A 17,729-nucleotide genomic window follows, 5' to 3' on the forward strand; every position below is an offset into this window, starting at 1 on the left:
GGGTCTCACTCTGTCGCCCAGACTGGAATGCAGTGGCGCGATCTCAGCTCACTGCAACCTCCGCCTCCCGGGTTCAAGCGATTCTCCTACCTCAGCCTCCCGAGTAGCTGGGACAACAGGCAAGTGCCACCATGTCTGGCTAACTTTTGTATTTTTAGTAGAGACAGGATTTTGCCAGGTTGGCCAGGCTGGTCTCAAACTCCTGACCTCAAGTGATCCACGCATGTCCACGCATCTCGGCCTCCCAAAGTGCTGGGATTACAGGTGTGAGCCACCGTGCCAGATCTAGTTGTCTTTTTAATCTATGAATTGTCCTTAGCATCTAGAACACCGCATGACACCAAATTGTGTATGTTTACTGGACTGAGTGACGGGTTTCCATACACGGATTTTTTTCTTTTCTTTTTCTTTTTCTTTTTTTTTTTTGTGAGACAGGGTGTGGCTCTGTTGCCCAGTCTGGAGTGCAGTGGTGTTATCTCAGCTCACTGCAGCCTCAACCTCCTGGGCTCAAGCGATTCTCCCACCTCAGCCTCCACAGTAGTTGGGACCATAGGCACATGCCAGCACACCCAGCTAAATTTTGAAGTTTTTGTAGAGACGGGGTTTCACCATGTTGCCCAGGCTGGTCTGAAACTCTTGGGCTCAAGAAATCCGCCTGCCTTGGCCTCCCAATGTGCAGGGGTTACGGGCGTGAGCCACCGCGCCTGGAACTAACACCTCTATCATATAGAGAAAACTAACTTTTTTTTTGGAAGCCATAAATTCACTATTAGATAACTAGGAAGAGAATACATTCAGGTAGTTACATCTTTCCATAAATATATCTTTCCCTACCTTATATCTTGCATCTTTCCATAATCCAAAAAGAAAACAAAAAAACCTATCTTAGCAAAACGTTTTTAAAAGTTAGTACTTTGTTACATTTTTATATCTAGAAAGTTAATTAACATGTTTAAGACACATAAAACCTAATAATTTTTAGGTTTGACAAAAGTCATACCCTCACAACGATCCACAAATCCCTTGTCTCCAATTCTGAAGCCCCAAAAGCTCTGGAAACCAAGTTTCTGGGGTTTTATAAGTAATTTATTTGACAGTCAAATAAGTCTGTCCTAAACTTATCTGGCAGAAGCGTCTGACTCAAACTGAATGAGGTTATTTACTTGTATTTATTTATCCCGTACGAACAATCATGTATCTTGCTGCAAAAATATTAATATATTTGATTATGCAGTGTTTTCCCTAAACTCCCTGGGGTATTACAGAATATACAGTATATGACATTTGGTTTTTACCGAAGTCCACCAGACCACAGCAGACCTTGCCCTGATTGCTTGACAAAGTCTAGAGCCCCTTTCCAGCCTCTCTGAGGCCATACCCCTGGCTCCAATCCAGCCTTTTCTTGAGTAGTAATTGAGGCTGCTCGAACAGCTCAAAATGCCTATCATGACGTCAGTTGGAGAAACAAATATGCTGTGTGATCATATTGAAAGTCAATGTTATCACCTTGATGGTCAATGACCCGTGGTTTAAGAACATTTCGGTTTTTTAAAAAGTACCTTTCTATTTTTATCACCGGACGCTGGGCAGTTGAGGATCAGAATTAAGCCATTAGCTCGTAGGCTTGCAATGATATCTGCTCAATAAATATTTACCATTTAGCTGACGCACATCTTGGGCAGTAAGAACTTCTCTCACATCGTGTCGGCAGCGACAGACATGTGCGGAGAAAAAGTAACCGGAGGCCTTATACTGGCTCAGCTCCAGCAATAAATCCATCATTACTCCATGGAATTGGCACACTCCCCGGGTATATCTCAAGGACCCCACCCTCTGGCCGGCAGGATCGTATCTAGGGATCTCAATTAAAGATCTCGTAGTCAATAAGGGCGAGTTGTTCTAGTAACGCCAGAGATGGTGGACCTGCCGACGCCCTAGGGTGGGACATTCCGGGCTTGGATAGTAAGACATCGTAAATATACGCCAAAATGTCCACACCAACGTTTCCCGAGAGCACTTCTTTACAAGAAAAAGACCGACCCAAAATCATCCCTCTCAAAACGCGTCTCTTTGGAACTGCAGTTAGGGAGTAAGGCGTTCTGACTGACCCCACCTACGTCGGGCGCGCGCTCTCAAATCCCGGGCACCACGGTTCTAGACTCCTCCCTTCGGGAGGCTCAACCCCTCCCTTCTCGGCTACTTCCGGTCCTCACCGAACGCCCTCAACGCGCTTGCGCCGTTTTGATAGGCTTCCCAGGCAGAAGTAATCAGAGCGCTGCCTCTCTGGAACCGCCCCCGCCACCTCTTCGCCCCGCCCACGTGTTACCGCCCCTCCCGAAATCTCGCGAGGGTAGGTGCGCGTCGGTATTTTGCGGGCAACTAGCTCTTCCAGCTGCTGTAAATTGCTGCTGCGGGAGAAACTGGAGCCGCTGTCGCCGGCGCGCCCTTCCTCCCCCACTGCGAAGAGCCACCGCCTCTTTTGCGCTCCTTATACACCTATCACTGGGAGCGGTGGCAGCAACAGTCCGTGGACCCACCGCCGCCTCTTCAGGCGGCCGCTTTGCCGGTCATTCCCGAAGCCCGGCAACTGAGGGCGGCCACCTTTCCTTAACAGTCTCCTCTCTTCAGATCGTCTGCTCCCTCAGCCTCGCCCGGGACCCACTTCCCCAGTCTCGCCCGGGTGGAGGTCGACGAGGAGGAGACAAGAGTCACCCTTCCTCCAGGCGGCGCCGGCCCCCTCACCCGCGGGTGTGTCCTATAAATGGCGTCGGAAAGCGACACCGAGGAATTCTATGATGCCCCTGAAGATGTGCACTTAGGGGGCGGCTACCCCGTGGGGTAAGTAACTGCAGCTGTGGCCAGGAAGCCGGGCATCCCAGGCCCCCCGCATCTCCTGTGCCTTCCCCCTACACCCCTCCCAGGTCCCGCTGTGTCCGCCACCGCTGTTCCTCTCCGTTTCACTGGAGCACTTCAGAACCCAGACCTGGGGCTTCTTAGGGTGGGGTGACGCGGAGAAGGGGGAGTCGCCCACCTCGGGCCGCCTCCCGGCCGTTTCCCTACTGAACGGTCCCAGGGTCTCTCTCGGAGCCCGTTTCTCTTCTGATCCAGCCTTCTGTGAGGGGGAACAGCTTACGTGCCTGAGAGTCGGAGATTTGTATCTGTGGGGTTCTGAGCTTACCTTTCAAACATCCGTTTTGGCCTCGGAGACCGTAGATTAAAGGAGCAGTAACAGGAGAAATGTAACTTGTAGTTTTTTATCCTCCCGTTTACCGCTAACTTACCTATTCACTTCAGAGGTGGCTGTAACTCTCCCCTATTTGCCGTCCTCTTTTTCTTGCACACAGCGAAAATGAGCGGGGGGGAAGGTTGGGTATTTGCTTAAGAAAGTCCTCTAGCGAATGTACTCTAGATCAACAGTGTTTTATTAAAATAACACCTTGTCATGAGTTAAAGGAAATCGATTACACGGTCCCTATTAGGAAGAATGCGGTCTAAAAGGATGGCCAAACAGAAGAAATGTGCACAACTGACTGCAGAGGGACAAACAAGTGCTGAGTAATCTGGTGATTGGAAGGAGAGCCCCAGCTTTGTGTTCTTTATCTAATTCTGCACGATGTTTTAGTGGTGATTAATATGGGTGATTCTGAATAGGAAGTACAGTAGTTGGAATGCTCGCTTAACTAGGACTTGTATTTGCTTACCCACTTCTCCACTTTTCAAAGTTGGAGTAGTGCTTTAAAGCAATTTCGCCGAACTCCCCTATGAATGTACGTGGAAGTAGAGGCAGTGAAATATATTTTCATGCTGTACGAACTTGATGATTGGTAAAATTTGTATGTTAGTATAAAGGACTAATATGGTTCCAGAAGTTCACTGCCTTCAATTCTCATACTTACTCCGTGGGAGAAATACCCCCTGTGATGCAAGTATAGTTAGCCATGCATGCTAGAAGTCATTCTAAAAACTAATGTGTGTTTATACACAATATACACCAAAAAGTTACAGTAATAAAATCAGAAAGCAATGTACTTTGGTAGATTTCAGATATGTGTCTTTCCAACAACCTTCATGTCACTGTTGTGGGATTTTGGGGTGGCAATGGCCAATCTTGAGATGGCACCGAATCTCCTTCAAGTTCAATATCTGAGACAAGTTTAGAGCTAAGTGCAGAGGATAGGAAATACATTTGGGTTTTGAAATGTATTGGATTTCCGTGAAATTTAATTTTTTGTGTGTGTGGTTTTCCCTTCACAGTAATGAACTGACAATTCAGATTAAATGAGAGACCAAGTCCTTTGGTACTTTTGTGTGTGTGTATTGGGGTGGGGGAGGAAAATCATCAGTTTATGAGATGGTCAGTTTAGAACTACTCTGTGGATATTGTTTCTTTCCATTGAGTAAGTTTAATTTCAAAGGACGCAAGTTATGTCAGGACCTGTGTAAACTGTTTAGTCCAGTACCTGGGCACAGAGAAAGCATTCAAAGTGTTCGTGCTCGTCTCCTTCCTTTCTTGGCATTGGCATATTTGTTAACTTTACACAGAGCTTACTTTGGGAGATATATAGAACTTGGAGCTATTTTACTTATCTAAACCGGATGAGTCATTTTGACAGAATTGATAGAGTCACTTCTTCCCTCATGAGATAATATAGCTTCTCAAGCACTTTGATCCTCTGATATTAGGTGAAGACTAAAAAAGTTTCTCGGAACTCAGCTTTCTAATTTTAACGTTAACCTGCCCAATTACTAAGTGTGTTGAGCTCTATGGATAAAACTACAGGGTCAGTTTGTGGATTTCAGGGCTCCTTTCTGTATTAGAGGATTGGAAAGAGAATAGACTAATCTGGAGAATTGCATCTGAAAAGAACTGGCAGCACTGAGAGGGCAGAAAAAGGTTAGCATCATTTACATGTTCCTCTGTCCTTTGTGAAAGGTTGTATCATTTGCATAAGACACTATGAGGAGATCTGGGTGGGCAACTTACAACCTGGAAATGTAGTGAGAAATCTTGATTTGTGGAGACAGATTGCGTAACTAGATACTGGTCATCAGAAATATGTTCTGTTCCTTGATATGATCTGTAGTGGCAAACTATACAATTTCTTTTTTTTTTTTTTTTTTTTTTGAGACGGAGTCTCGCTCTGTCGCCCAGGCTGGAATGCAGTGGCCGGATCTCAGCTCACTGCAAGCTCCGCCTCCCGGGTTTACGCCATTCTCCTGCCTCAGCCTCCCGAGTAGCTGGGATTACAGGCGCCCGCCACCTCGCCCAGCTAGTTTTTTGTATTTTTTAGTAGAGACGGGGTTTCACCGGGTTAGCCAGGATGGTCTCGATCTCCTGACCTCGTGATCCGCCCGTCTCGGCCTCCCAAAGTGCTGGGATTACAGGCTTGAGCCACCGCGCCCGGCAACTATACAATTTCTAAGGTTAATAGACTGAATTTGGGCACTTCAGAAATGTTCCTTGCTGTTGTGTGTTTGGGAGTACACAGACTATGTCAACAAATTGTAGTAAACTGAATAGGCAGTGGAGACTTATCTTGTGTTTTGTTAATTAGCACATTCCTAATACACAAGCTGTTTCCTAAAATTAATTTATGTCTTGCATTTTCCTTCCAATGATGTCTTCGGCTTTATTAATCTACTCTTTGAAAGCAAATTTAATAAGAATCAGCCCGGTTTTTTTAGACTTTTAATTCCAATATAGCCTACTTTTCCACAGTGGCAGATCATCTTCACTTGCCCAGCTTTGCAATATATACCATATTTATAATGCTTTTTTATTGATATTTTAGGTCAGGGTTTCTTTATTATTTTCTTTTTTCTTTTTCTTTTTTTTTTTTTCTTTTTCAAGACAGGGTCTCACTCTGTTGCCCAGGATGGAGAGGTGGCGAGATCATGGCTCACTGCTGCCTCAAACTCCTAAGCTCAAGTTATCTTCCCACAGGTGCATATCACCCTGCTCAGCTAAAGGCTTTTTTAGAGATGGGGTCTTGCTATGTTGCCCAGGCTGGTCTCAAACTCCTGGCTTCAAGCAGTCCTCCCACCTCAGCCTTCCATGGTGCTGGGATTACTATCAGGCATGAGCCTTCTCGCCAGGCCCAGGTTTTCTCATTTTTATCTTCATTTTTACCTTCATTTTTACGTATGAGGAACTTTTTTTTTTTTTTTTTTTGGGACGGAGTCTCGCTCTGTCACCCAGGCTGGAGTGCAGTGGCGTGATCTCTGCTCACTGCAACCTTCACTTCCCGGGTTCCAGAGATTCTCCTGCCTCAGCCTCCTGAGTAGCTGGGATTACAGGTTGTGTGCCACCACGCCCAGCTAATTTTTGGTAGAGACAGGGTTTCACCATGTTGTTCAGGCTGGTCTTGAACTCCTAACTTCGTGATCTGCCCGCCTCAGCCTCCCAGTATTGTGCTGCGCCTGGCCTAGGAACCTTAGACTCAGAGACGGTTAAGTGAATTGTCCTAGGAGAGAGCTTTTAAGTGGCAGAACTGGGATTTGAAACCAGCTCTTCAGACTCCTAGTCCAGTATTTTTTTTTTTTTTCTGTGGAGGGCAGTGAGAGCAGGGACAGAGAGGTGGAGAGAGATCCTCCCCTGGTAGATTCTGGAGTAAAATGCTTTAGGACCAAGTTGCTGAACTTAACTGATACATCTTTAAAACCAGCAGCCCAAACTTTTTTGTTCTCTTGGCAAGAAATTCCACTTTCTTTCAGCAAAGTGTGTTTTCGTTTTGTCAGATAGGAATTTTGCAAGATCATACTCTGTTGCAGCTAGAAGGGACATCTATCTAGTTAAACTCCTTCGTGTAAAATGTTGTGAAAACTGAAACCTAGAGAGAGAAAGGAACTTGTAAAAGCTGCCACAGCAAATTAATGGTGGAGCTAGGTCTAGAACCTGATCAGTTTGTCTGGCGTTCTTTCTGCTACCGGGCTGTCTTTTGATAGAGCAGGAAAGAGAGGAGGAACTGTGTGGTATACTAGAAAAGAGCGCTGGACTGTGAGTCATTTATTTCCTCGTCTTTAAATTGAGGGGATTACACTCTTGAGAACCCTTCCAACTCTAAATGTCTTTATATTGAGGTTTAATAGTGTGCTTGTATTGATAAGCTTTTATTGTTGCTAAATCTTTCTGTGATTTTTTTTTTTAACCTTTTAGTTTAACTTAATGGTGTTTGGTACATAGTTCAAGACCCATAAATTTGAAATTAAGTATTCACTGGGTAAATTATATATGAGATGAATGCCCCTGCTAGCTCATGTGGTTTATACTTACACATACTAGAGGCTGGCACTGAGAACATGTTGTAAAAATAAATGTAACATTTTCAGCACTCTTTTTTTTTTTTAGTGGCAGCCAAAATATTTTTGAGGCCTTGGAAGAAGGATAGAATCATAACATTTTTAGAGTAGGAAGGGACTGGAGATCATTTTAGCCCAGCCTTCCCTTTTAACTGAAAGTGAAATTTAGATCTGAGAGGGGAAGTGACACATTGCTAATAAGGGCAGACTTGGAACTAGCGCCCAGGTCTCTTGATGCCTCACTTATACCATGCTACCATGCCTGTGGACGGAGGGAAAGTATTGCTGGGTATTCCTGCCATCGGTTTCTGGCACTTACCCTATTAGCTGGGCTCTTAAGATGATTTACTTGACTGTTTCTTCATACCTTGCCTATCAGAGGCCTTGAACTGTTGTAGAATCCTAAGTTTTGCCCACTAGTTTTCTCCAAGCCAGGGTGAAAAACAATGGCAAAATAGCTTGTCTAAGAACAGTGATTATTTGTATTATTTTATTCTTAGGCGTTTAGTTTGTATTAACTGCAGTCTATCACATTCAGGTTGGAATAATGATAAAATGTTAAGTCATGGGAACTGAGACCAAACTGTCCTGAATAATTGTTAGGTCTGAAAAACAAAAAGGTGTGTAGCTGCCTTTGTTGAAAACTCAGCTTCTCACTTTACTTAGGTGTCAGAAACACTGAATTGAAAATTGATACAAATTTTAATTTTAAAAATATCTGTGCAATATTTATTACTTTAGGAAAATTTCCTTAAAAATGGCTGTTTGTTGATGAGTTGACATTTGATCACAAATTTGATTACTGAAGGTTTTGTGAAGTGATAGAAATATATTTACCAATGCTGTTTTATCACACTCATGTAACATCATATTGAAGTGAGAAAAAAAAAAACCCTCTACATATTAATTAGTAAATTCAAGTTCTAAATTTAGTGACATACGGCCAGGCACCATTTTTCAGGCCTGTAATCTCAGCACTTTGGGAGGCCGAGGTAGATGGATCACCTTAGGTTAGGAGTTCGAGACCAGCCTGGCCAACGTGGTCAGACCCCATCTCTACTAAAAATACAAAAATTAGCTGAGCATGGTAGCACACACCCAGCTACTTGGGAGGCTGATTCAGGAGAATCGCTTGAACCCGGGAGGCGGAGGTTGCAGTGAGCCGTGGTTGTGCCGCTGCACTCCAGCCTGGGCAACAGAGCAAGACTCCATCTCAAAAAAATAAAATAAATAAATAAATAAATAAACAAACAAGTTATATTTAGTGACTTCCAACTGTCAATTGATAACTCATGGGGGTAGGATAGTCCATAGTGGCATGGCAATTTGGGGGCTCAAGTTGAATCTGTATGAACTCCTGTAAATTGAAAATCTTATTCTCTTCTTGTGATAATCTACTTCATAAGATAGGACAGATAAAATTTGTTTTCTTTTTTTGCTTTTTGAGACGGGTCTCACTCTGTCACCCAGGCTAGAGTGCAATGGTGCAATCTCAGCTTACTGCAGCCTCAACCTCCCCAGGCTCAGGTGATCCTCCCACCTCAACCTCCCAAGTAGCTGGGACCACAGATGTGCACCACCACGCCTGGCTAATTATATATATATATATATATATATATATATTTTTTTTTTTTTTTTTTGTAGAGATGAGGTTTCACCATGTTGCCCAGGCTAGTCTCAAACTCCTGGGCTCAACTGATTGACCCAGCCTCGACCTCCCAAAGTGCTGAGATTACAGGTATGCACCACTGCGCCTGGCCTTTGATTTTTAAAAATATTAAAAACCTAAATAGTTTTAGGATGTGAAGTACAGTGGTGGTCTTAAACAGAAAATAATTTCTAATTACTGGTATTTTAGACTTACTGTATAACCTTTACATTACCAAAGACATGTGTTTGTACTCTTCAGTTCATTAAGACTTTGACAAAATCAGGTGAATTTGCCAGGGAAGCACCTTTAAGAGGCTGTTTGTTTCTTCCTCATACTCTGCAATTTTGGTAGTTACTTCCTGGGGTAGTATTAGAGGTGAAGGAAGGGAGTATAAAGAGATCATGCAGGTTGTGGTGATGGAGGTGGAGGAGGTAAAGGTAGCCCCAGCAGTAGGTATAGAGACCAAGTTACAGTGCTGCTTCCTGGGGCATGGATAACTGAGATACGACAAATCCCATCATTTTGATAAACATGTTCACAGCATGAATTAAATAACCCCTTCTCTAAGAGATTAATAACCTATAAGAAATACCTCAAATCAAAGTTAAAGTAACAAAAATTGTAGGTACTTTATGATGTCCTACTGATATTTAGCTTGAATTGATAAATAACCTATGTTTCTCATTTCTATCCATAGTTAGGCTAATATCTACAAACTTTCACAAGGTCTGTTCCCCTCTCACTGTTGGATATTATTCAGCTAACCAGCTACTCTTCAGAGTGAAACTCTTTCTATTCCCTTATTTCAAACTCAGCAGTCTTTGTGTTAGTCTGTCATCTCATGATTCAAAACCGAGGAAAAAGCACCTACGACATAATGTGGGCCTCATACCTGATGGCAACCCCAGTGTTTTTCCTCAGTCAGTATACAAATTTATCTTGGTTACTATAGCAACCACTCTATCAGTTATTCTTCTAGCTCTTTTGCCTTCTCTCAGATACTAGGATTACCATATAATCAGGTTCTGCCAGAGCGCTTCAGGTCTTAGAGTTCTATTACCAGCGGCAACTGTCTGGCAGTTCACAATTTGGCATTCCATCAGAGTCAGTTGTTTTTTAAGTCCACAAAACCTTTTTGTCTCCAAACCTTTTTAAACATTTTCAACATATACAGTTTAACAAAAACATGTTTAGGCAGCAATTTCCTCATACTAATTTTCTCAATCCAGTGTTAGTCATTGCCCTGAAGATTGAATGCATTGCATCACTGCATCCAGTAGCCATCCCTTTATAATAACAGGTAGAATTGATTTCCAGATCGAGGGTGACCATTTACGAAATATGTTTGCAAATGTGATTTTAGACTCAGTATCATCACAAACTAGCTAAAATGACTTAAAAGCATCTTGATCATTAGCAGCTACCAAATAACCCAGCTTTTAACAAAAATGATTTCTGTAGGTTGTAGAAAGAATATTTAGCCTTTAGATTAATTCATTTTAATTTGAGAAAGCTGTTTAGAAAACTAATAGGAAGTGTTATCTTGCTTTTGTAGCCCTTGAATAAACAGGAAGAGAACAGTAAAGACTGAATAGTTGTATGGGTCTTTATTTTTTAAAAGCCATGTGTCTTTCATTTTTTAAATATTTATTTGACATACTTTTTTAACTCTTAAAAACCTCAGAATTCATGTAACTAAAATAGTTTTAAATTATAAATATGTTTACCTGTTTTGCTCAAAATAAGGATTGGCCAGGTACAGAAGCTCATGGCTGTAATCCCAGTGCCATGAGAGGCTGAGGTGGAGGGATCACTTGAAGCCAGGAGTTTGAGACCAGCCTGGGCAATGTAGCAAGACCTCATCTCTACAAAGTTTTTAAAAGTTGTAGTAGGGCATGATGGTGCATGGCTGTAGTCCTAGCTGTTTGGGAGATTGAGGCAGGAGGATTGCTTGAGCCCGAGAGGTCAAGGTTGCAGTGAGCTACAATCACGCTACTGTACTCTGGCCTGGGCAACAGAGCCAGACTCTGTCTCTTTAAAATAAAAGCAAAAACAATAAAACTATAAATTATGATAATGCTTCAAGGAAATCTTTAATTGTACAAATAGACTTTAGAGCGGTTTCACTTTCTCCAGAGTCCTGATCTTTAAACTTTTTCAAAGAAGGAGTCAGTTTTTTAAAAACTCTGAGGATGAAATATAAGATTTTTTGAAACTTCTAAGGGAAAACTTGAATGGTTTTTTTTTTATTATTATACTTTAAGTTCTGGGGTACATGTGCAGAACGTGCAGTTTTGCTACATAGGTATACATTGAATGGTATTTTCTAATAGGTATCCTATACAGAACAAGCCATACCTGTAATAAGCTATCTATATCTGTATAAAACCTACTTGGCCGCTACTAATTGTAATAGACTATTCCAGTACAAAACTCATTGAATCGTGGGCATTCTTATGAACCACAAATCAAACTTTCTAGAGAACATATAAACAGTATGCAGTGCTATATGCAAACTCACTGTCTCAGAAGCAAGCATCCTGATTACTAAGCAAGCTCAAGAGAAGAGGTGAGAGTATTCTTTCTGACATTGTTCTTGAACTGGTAAGAATAGCTGTGGATGAACTTAATATCCACAGTCCTCTTAATTCTGTGCCTGAAAGTATTCATCGAAATTGGAAGACTGAGGGAATCATCTTTCTGGTTATTAGCAGTACTGTTAAAAATTGAATTTTTTTTTAAATCTGTCTTTTAAAATATATTACCTATCCATGCCAAACTAAAATGGCAGGTGGATTGAACATTTCACTCAGCCCCAACTCCACCCCTTTCACTGCCAGCTTTTTCTTTCCTAGCTTACTTAACGTCATTAGTACAGAAATTTCCTAGTATAACTACTTCTTGTCCCTTAAAACTGAGAAGGGCAGTGATGGAAGAAATATAAAGGGTGGGAAACTTTTGGAAGGAGTAAGGAAAAAATTGGTTACATTGGATATGGTGGACAAGTTGATAAAGATTGTTTAGTGTTACAGGTGGGGCTTAGTCTTTGGATTAGTTAAAGATAGGTGAGCAAAATGAACAGGTAGCTTGATAAAACTAGTAGCTTTGTGAGTGAAAGCAAGTAGGTTTGTCTGTATTTTGCAATCGGTATTTTATCTTTATTAGCTTGGCTTAAGGGTTAAGGTTAATGATTGAGATCAGTTCTTTTTCCTTTAAGTGCATGTTACTGTGCCTGTTATGTCCCAGATCATAGCCCTTAGCTGTTGACTTTTAACCTTTGCCTTATTTCCCAGCATAGTCCACAGTTATGTGTACTAGCGCACACAAGGTTTAGTTGGGGAACAGGGTGGTGAGTAAGCATGCTCTGTGGTATCTACTGCTCTTCACAACTTCTTCTGCTTTTGAACTTCCTGGTTCTCTCCAATCTGCAGTTACCCCTAACCACACACAGGTACCAGTTCCTATAAGAGGAGGTAGGTAAGGAAGCTGAGGCAAGGAGAGTGCTTTGGATGTATAGGGTCTTCATAACTTGGGGACATCCTATACCCAGTAAATATTAAATGTTAACAAGTGAAACCTTGGGAGGTGTTGCCAGTTATCCTGCATTCCTATCAGTTCCTTGTTACTAACTTTTTTTCAGGAATGAATGTGTTCACAGTAAGAAAGAAATATTATAGTGCTACATGTTACATGCAAAGAACGATAACGCCATAACGCTAACTAACGGTGGGCGTCTGTTTTCAAAGTTCTTTTAAAAAGTTACTGTTTCAAACAATAAAAAGCAGTATTTTTATGCCCTTCATTTTAAGCTTTGACATAATTGATTACGGTATGGTAAGCCAGGTCAGAAAATGACCTTGCTTCTGAAAGAGCTGGAATCCCAGGCACTGTTCACTGCATTTCAAAGGGTTATGTTCTTTGTTCCTAAGGGAAACCCCCTCAGGATGTGAGCCATTGCTGATTTGGGTTTCTGTGCCATGTCAAAAAGTCTTAATCCCAGATTTTTTTTTTTTTTTTTTAACTATAATTGTTTTATAGATTGTTGTCAGTTGCTTAGTTAGGCCACAGTACTGTATTGTGTTTTGTTTTTATTTTAGGGTAACTGATTCATTTTTTGGCCGCAAGCCTCTAACTAGAAACACAAATGTTTCTTTTTCCCTTTCCCTTCAAATGTGTTTTGTAGTAGTCACAAAGAGTGTAGTTATTAACATTTTCTACCTAATCAAACCTCTATTGGCTTTCAAACTAATGGGAAAAATGTATTCCTAATAGCTGGGTAATTACAAAAAAATTAAATGATTAGTAATTACTATTTAAGATATAAATAAGATTGAATAATTTTTAATAATAAATAGTAAAGGGCTTGAACTTGACCTACGTAGTGTGTTCTGTAGGTAAGCATTCTAGATAATTGAAGATTTTTGTAGAATATATATATCAAGTAATTGATATATATTTCTTTCTTTTTTTTTTTTTTTTTTTTGAGACAGAGTCTCGCTCTGTTGCCAGGCTGGAGTGCAGTGGCACGATCTTGGCTCACTGCAACCTCCGCCTCCCGGGTTCAAGTGATTCTCCTGCCTCAGCCTCCCGAATAGCTGGTGTGCCACCCTGCCCAGCTAATTTTTGTATTTTTAGTAGAGACGGTGTTTCACCATGTTGGCCAGGATGGTCTCGATCTCTTGACCTCGTGATCCTCCCTCCTCGGCCTCCCGAAGTGCTGGGATTACAGGCATGAGCCACTGCACCTGGCCTGATACACATTTCATTAGAAAAAGAATATAGAAGTAGAAATTCAAGTACATAAAGCATAGAAATTAAATTTAGAAAATACTTAATAGCAAATTTTACTGAAATATATTTGAGTTTCTGTTATTCATGGTATTGCAGGAAAACACGAATAATTAAAAGCTACCAGTTACACGACAGTCTCAGTTCTGTCATTAGTTTACAACTTTCCCATCAAAACTTTTATCAAAGATAATAACAGTAAGTTTTCTTTAATTTTAAAAAATAAAGTTTGGTTTGAGTTTTGCTCCTCTGCTCATTTTTGGTGATGAGCAGTGAACTCAGAAGAAGAAAAACAAGAAATCTTGAAGTCTGTGTAATCAGTTCACTAATAGAATTTATCAATTTAAATTTTTAAAAAGGGGGGCTCGTGATAGGTGCTTTAGAATGCTAATTTTTATTTAGAAGTTACTGGCATTTACTTTTTAAAATAAGTACCCCACCAGGTGTGGTGGCTCATGCGTGTAATCCCAGCTACCCAGGAGGCTGAGGCAGGAAGACTCCTTAAGGCCAGGTACTTGAGACCACGCTGGCCAACATAGTGAGACCCTGTCTCTAACATTTTTTTTTTTTTTAACTTAACCAGGCATGGTGGTATTTGCCTGTAGTCCCAGCTAGGTGGGCGTAGAGGGGGGTTACTTGAGCCCAAGAATTCAAGGCTATAGTGAGCCATAATCATGCCACTGCATTCCAGCCTGGGCAACAGAGTGAGACCCTGACTCTTAAAACACACACGGCCGGGCACGGTGGCTCATGCCTGTAATTCCAGCACTTTGGGAGGCCGAGGCGGGCAGATCATGAGGTCAGGAGATCAAGACCATTGTAGCCAACATGGTGAAACCTAAAAATACAAAATTTAGCTGGGCATGGGGGTGAACACCTGTAGTCAGAAACTAGCTAAAATGACTTAAAAGTATCTTAATCATCAGCAGCTACCAAATAAGCAAGCTTTTAACAACAATGATGTCTATAGTTTATAGAAAGAATGGACTTTAGATTAATTCATTTTGAGAAAGCTGTTTAGAAAACTAATAGGAAGTGTTATCTTGCTTTTGTAGCCCTTGAATAAACAGGAAGAGAACAGTAAAGACTGAATAGTTTTATGGGTCTTTATTTTTTAAAAGCCATATGTCTTTCTTTTTTTATATTTATTTGACGTACTTTTTTAACTCTTAAAAACCTCAGAATTCGTATAACTAAAATAGTTTTAAATTATAAATATGTTTACCTGTTTTGCTCAAAATAAGGATTGGCCAGGTACAGAAGCTCATGGCTGTAATCCCAGTGCCATGAGAGGCTGAGGTGGAGGGATCACTTGAAGCCAGGAGTTTGAGACCAGCCTGGGCAATGTAGCAAGACCTCATCTCTACAAAAAGTTTTTTAAAATTAGCTGGGCATAATGGTGCATGCCTGTAGTCCTAGCTATTTGGGAAGCTGAGGCAGGGGAATCACTTGAACCCGGGAGGTGGAGATTGCAGTGAGCCTCGATCGCGCCACTGCACTCCATCCTGGCTACAGAGCAAGACTCCATCTAAAACAAACAAACAAAAAAGGAAAAACCACCACACCACACAGATTAGTACTCCATTTAATGTTTTAGGTAACTTACAAAATCATATTAATATGGCCAGTCATGGTGTATCATGCCTGTAATCCCAGCACTTTGGGAGACCGAGGCAGGTGGATCACTTGAGGTTAGGAATTCCAGATCAGCCTGGCCAACATGGTGAAATTCTGTCTCAACTAAAAATACAAAAAGCCGGGGATGGTGGCACAGAGGAGCTCCTCCAGCTACTCGGTAGACTGATGCAGGAGAATCCCTTGAACCCGGGAGGCAGAGGTTGCAGTGAGCCAAGATCACACCACTGCACTCCAGCCTGTGCGACAGAGTGAGACTCTGTCTCAAAACAAAACAAAAAAAAATTTTAGCACTTTAACTTGATAAAGCTTCTATAATACAGCCTGTAGCCCAACATCTCGTTTACTTTTTCAAAAGTAACAGTGATCTAGCATGATTGAATTAGATATTGATTTTTCTAGGCAGGCATAAATTTAGTTATCTGTTTCTGTCTCGATTTTACTGGAAATTACTTTAAGTCATTAATAGATTTATTCTAACCTACTTTAACAAATTGGGACATTGTGATATAACTGCCTTACCTTGGTGTTATTGTTTTAATGTAGGTATTTATTGAATGGTTGTGAATGTGCAGAATAGAATGTTTTTATTTTGGAATTCTTGAGTAGGCCCAGGAAAATGGTTTTCTCTTTATGTCAGTAAATACATTATCAAGCTGTTCCTTTAGGAATATGGCATAAATCTGCCCTACATATATCATTTTTGAAAAATCAGGTTGTCATTTTAGATAAGATATAGTTGTGAAAAGGTCCACTTGAAGTTTTGTAATTACCTTGTATGTGAAGAGATGTATATTTCACAACAAAGTTTCCTTTGATTTCATTAAAGATCATTTACAAATATTGCCACAAAACCTTTCAAAAAACATAGGGCCATTGTGCCAAATTTTCTATCTGTTTCTATTAATATCATTGATAAAATAATTATTAGTTAATTTTAGATATATTCTACGCTTTCATAGTATTTAAAATTTAAATGTCCTTTCAAAAGGTAATAAAAGTAACAATTCACATCTTGAAGATTCAGTTAATTTTCTATTAGATAATTGTCATAACTATATTCTCAGCTTTTTGTGAATGTTGTCAATAAACCAGTATTGCTTTGTATCCAAGAAAATTCGAGTGATTTCTATTTTCTACTGCCTAGTTACATGACATTTTGGGATGTACTAGGAAAATCAGACTAATTTATGATTGCCTAGCACTTATTTTTTTACTGCTGTTTTTAGACTTTTCAGGTTTAGTTGGGATTATCACTTTTGGTAATAGTCAACTTAAAATATTAGTAGTCAACTTAAAATAGGACTGTGACAATGAGAGTGATACTGTTACAAATGATTTGGGTTTGAAAAGCCAGCAGATGATTTTTCTCTTAGATGCCATTTCTTCAGTTTGAGTAGTACTGTCTTTAGGTTGAAGGTGCTTATATACATTTCAACTCCAGCGTACAGTATTACATACCAAAATTTAAAAGCTGTGCACTTAGAGCAAGATTTAAGAACAAAGCAGAACAGTCTCTTGTTCTCTAAACTTGAAGTGTTTTTAATTTTTGGTTCAACCTAGGGTTAGTTTTGTTTGTTTTTATTTTTGTTTTTTACTTCATTTTTTGTTGTCGTCGTTTTTCTGCCTGGCCTCAGTGGGCCCAAGAAAGAGTTCTTGTTAAATGTTTTCTGAGCACCAGATACCCGATTCCCTGTTCAGACTTAGCACTTCAGTGTTGATCTTAGTTTGCTATCAAATCTTACTGTTTCAACTTGCTGGGCTTTAGAAATCAAAACTCTTTATTAGTTGCTTACTTTAATGACTGGCTAAGTCCTTATCTATGCTCATACCCTGTTCACCTCAAGGACCTTAGAATCCTAGCACCTTCTTTGTACAGGCAAGCTATTCTTTGCTCTGCTTGATTCAGTTCCTTGGTGCACTGCTTAAGCTCATCTTACTTTTGTGTTTCCCTTATAACAAAGGATAGAGGGGGATAAAAACAAAATCAAGCTGTAGGGTAATTTCCTGGTGAACCTTTTGTAGTCACTTTCATGTAAGAAAAGTGTTTCCCAAGCAACCAGCTTTATTCTAGCTGACTCACTTTATACTCCCTCCTTCCATGTCATTGCTCCTTTTTACCTCTTTAGGAGTCTGTTAGGAATTTTGCAACCTGACAAAAGGCTTCTGCAGAGCCAACCACCTTTTTTTCCTCAGGGCCTGAAGAAAAAGTGAGTCTTCTTACTGACAGGAAAAGAAAAAGAGACCTTGTTAGTCAATTTTTTTCTGTATGTTCAATTGTTCTGGTATATTCTTTTCATTGAGTATAATGAAAAGTCTGAAAATAATGGTAAGTGTGAGATTGCTCTCATATTTC

At 40.6% G+C, this 17,729-nt stretch overlaps 2 protein-coding genes across 6 annotated transcripts in view; one reads left to right on the plus strand and one right to left on the minus strand.

The window, feature by feature from the left end:
- The window catches only part of KLHL13 (kelch like family member 13), a 415,357-nt gene extending 413,573 nt beyond the window's left edge, over nt 1–1,784 (minus strand). The window contains exon 1 of the mRNA XM_045383813.3: nt 1,656–1,784. The gene's annotated coding sequence lies outside the window, so the exon portion shown is untranslated. The remainder of the gene's footprint in view (nt 1–1,655) is intronic.
- Nucleotides 1,785–2,363: 579 nt separating this feature from the next.
- The window catches only part of WDR44 (WD repeat domain 44), a 102,165-nt gene continuing 86,799 nt past the window's right edge, over nt 2,364–17,729 (plus strand). For all 5 annotated transcript variants that reach the window (XM_065538054.1, XM_065538055.1, XM_005594437.4 and 2 more), the window contains exon 1: nt 2,364–2,838. In XM_065538054.1, coding sequence (XP_065394126.1) covers nt 2,762–2,838 — 77 coding nt within the window. In that variant the 5' untranslated portion in view covers nt 2,364–2,761. The remainder of the gene's footprint in view (nt 2,839–17,729) is intronic.

This window comes from Macaca fascicularis, chromosome X (assembly GCF_037993035.2).
Source record: "Macaca fascicularis isolate 582-1 chromosome X, T2T-MFA8v1.1".
Lineage (NCBI taxonomy): Eukaryota > Metazoa > Chordata > Mammalia > Primates > Cercopithecidae > Macaca > Macaca fascicularis.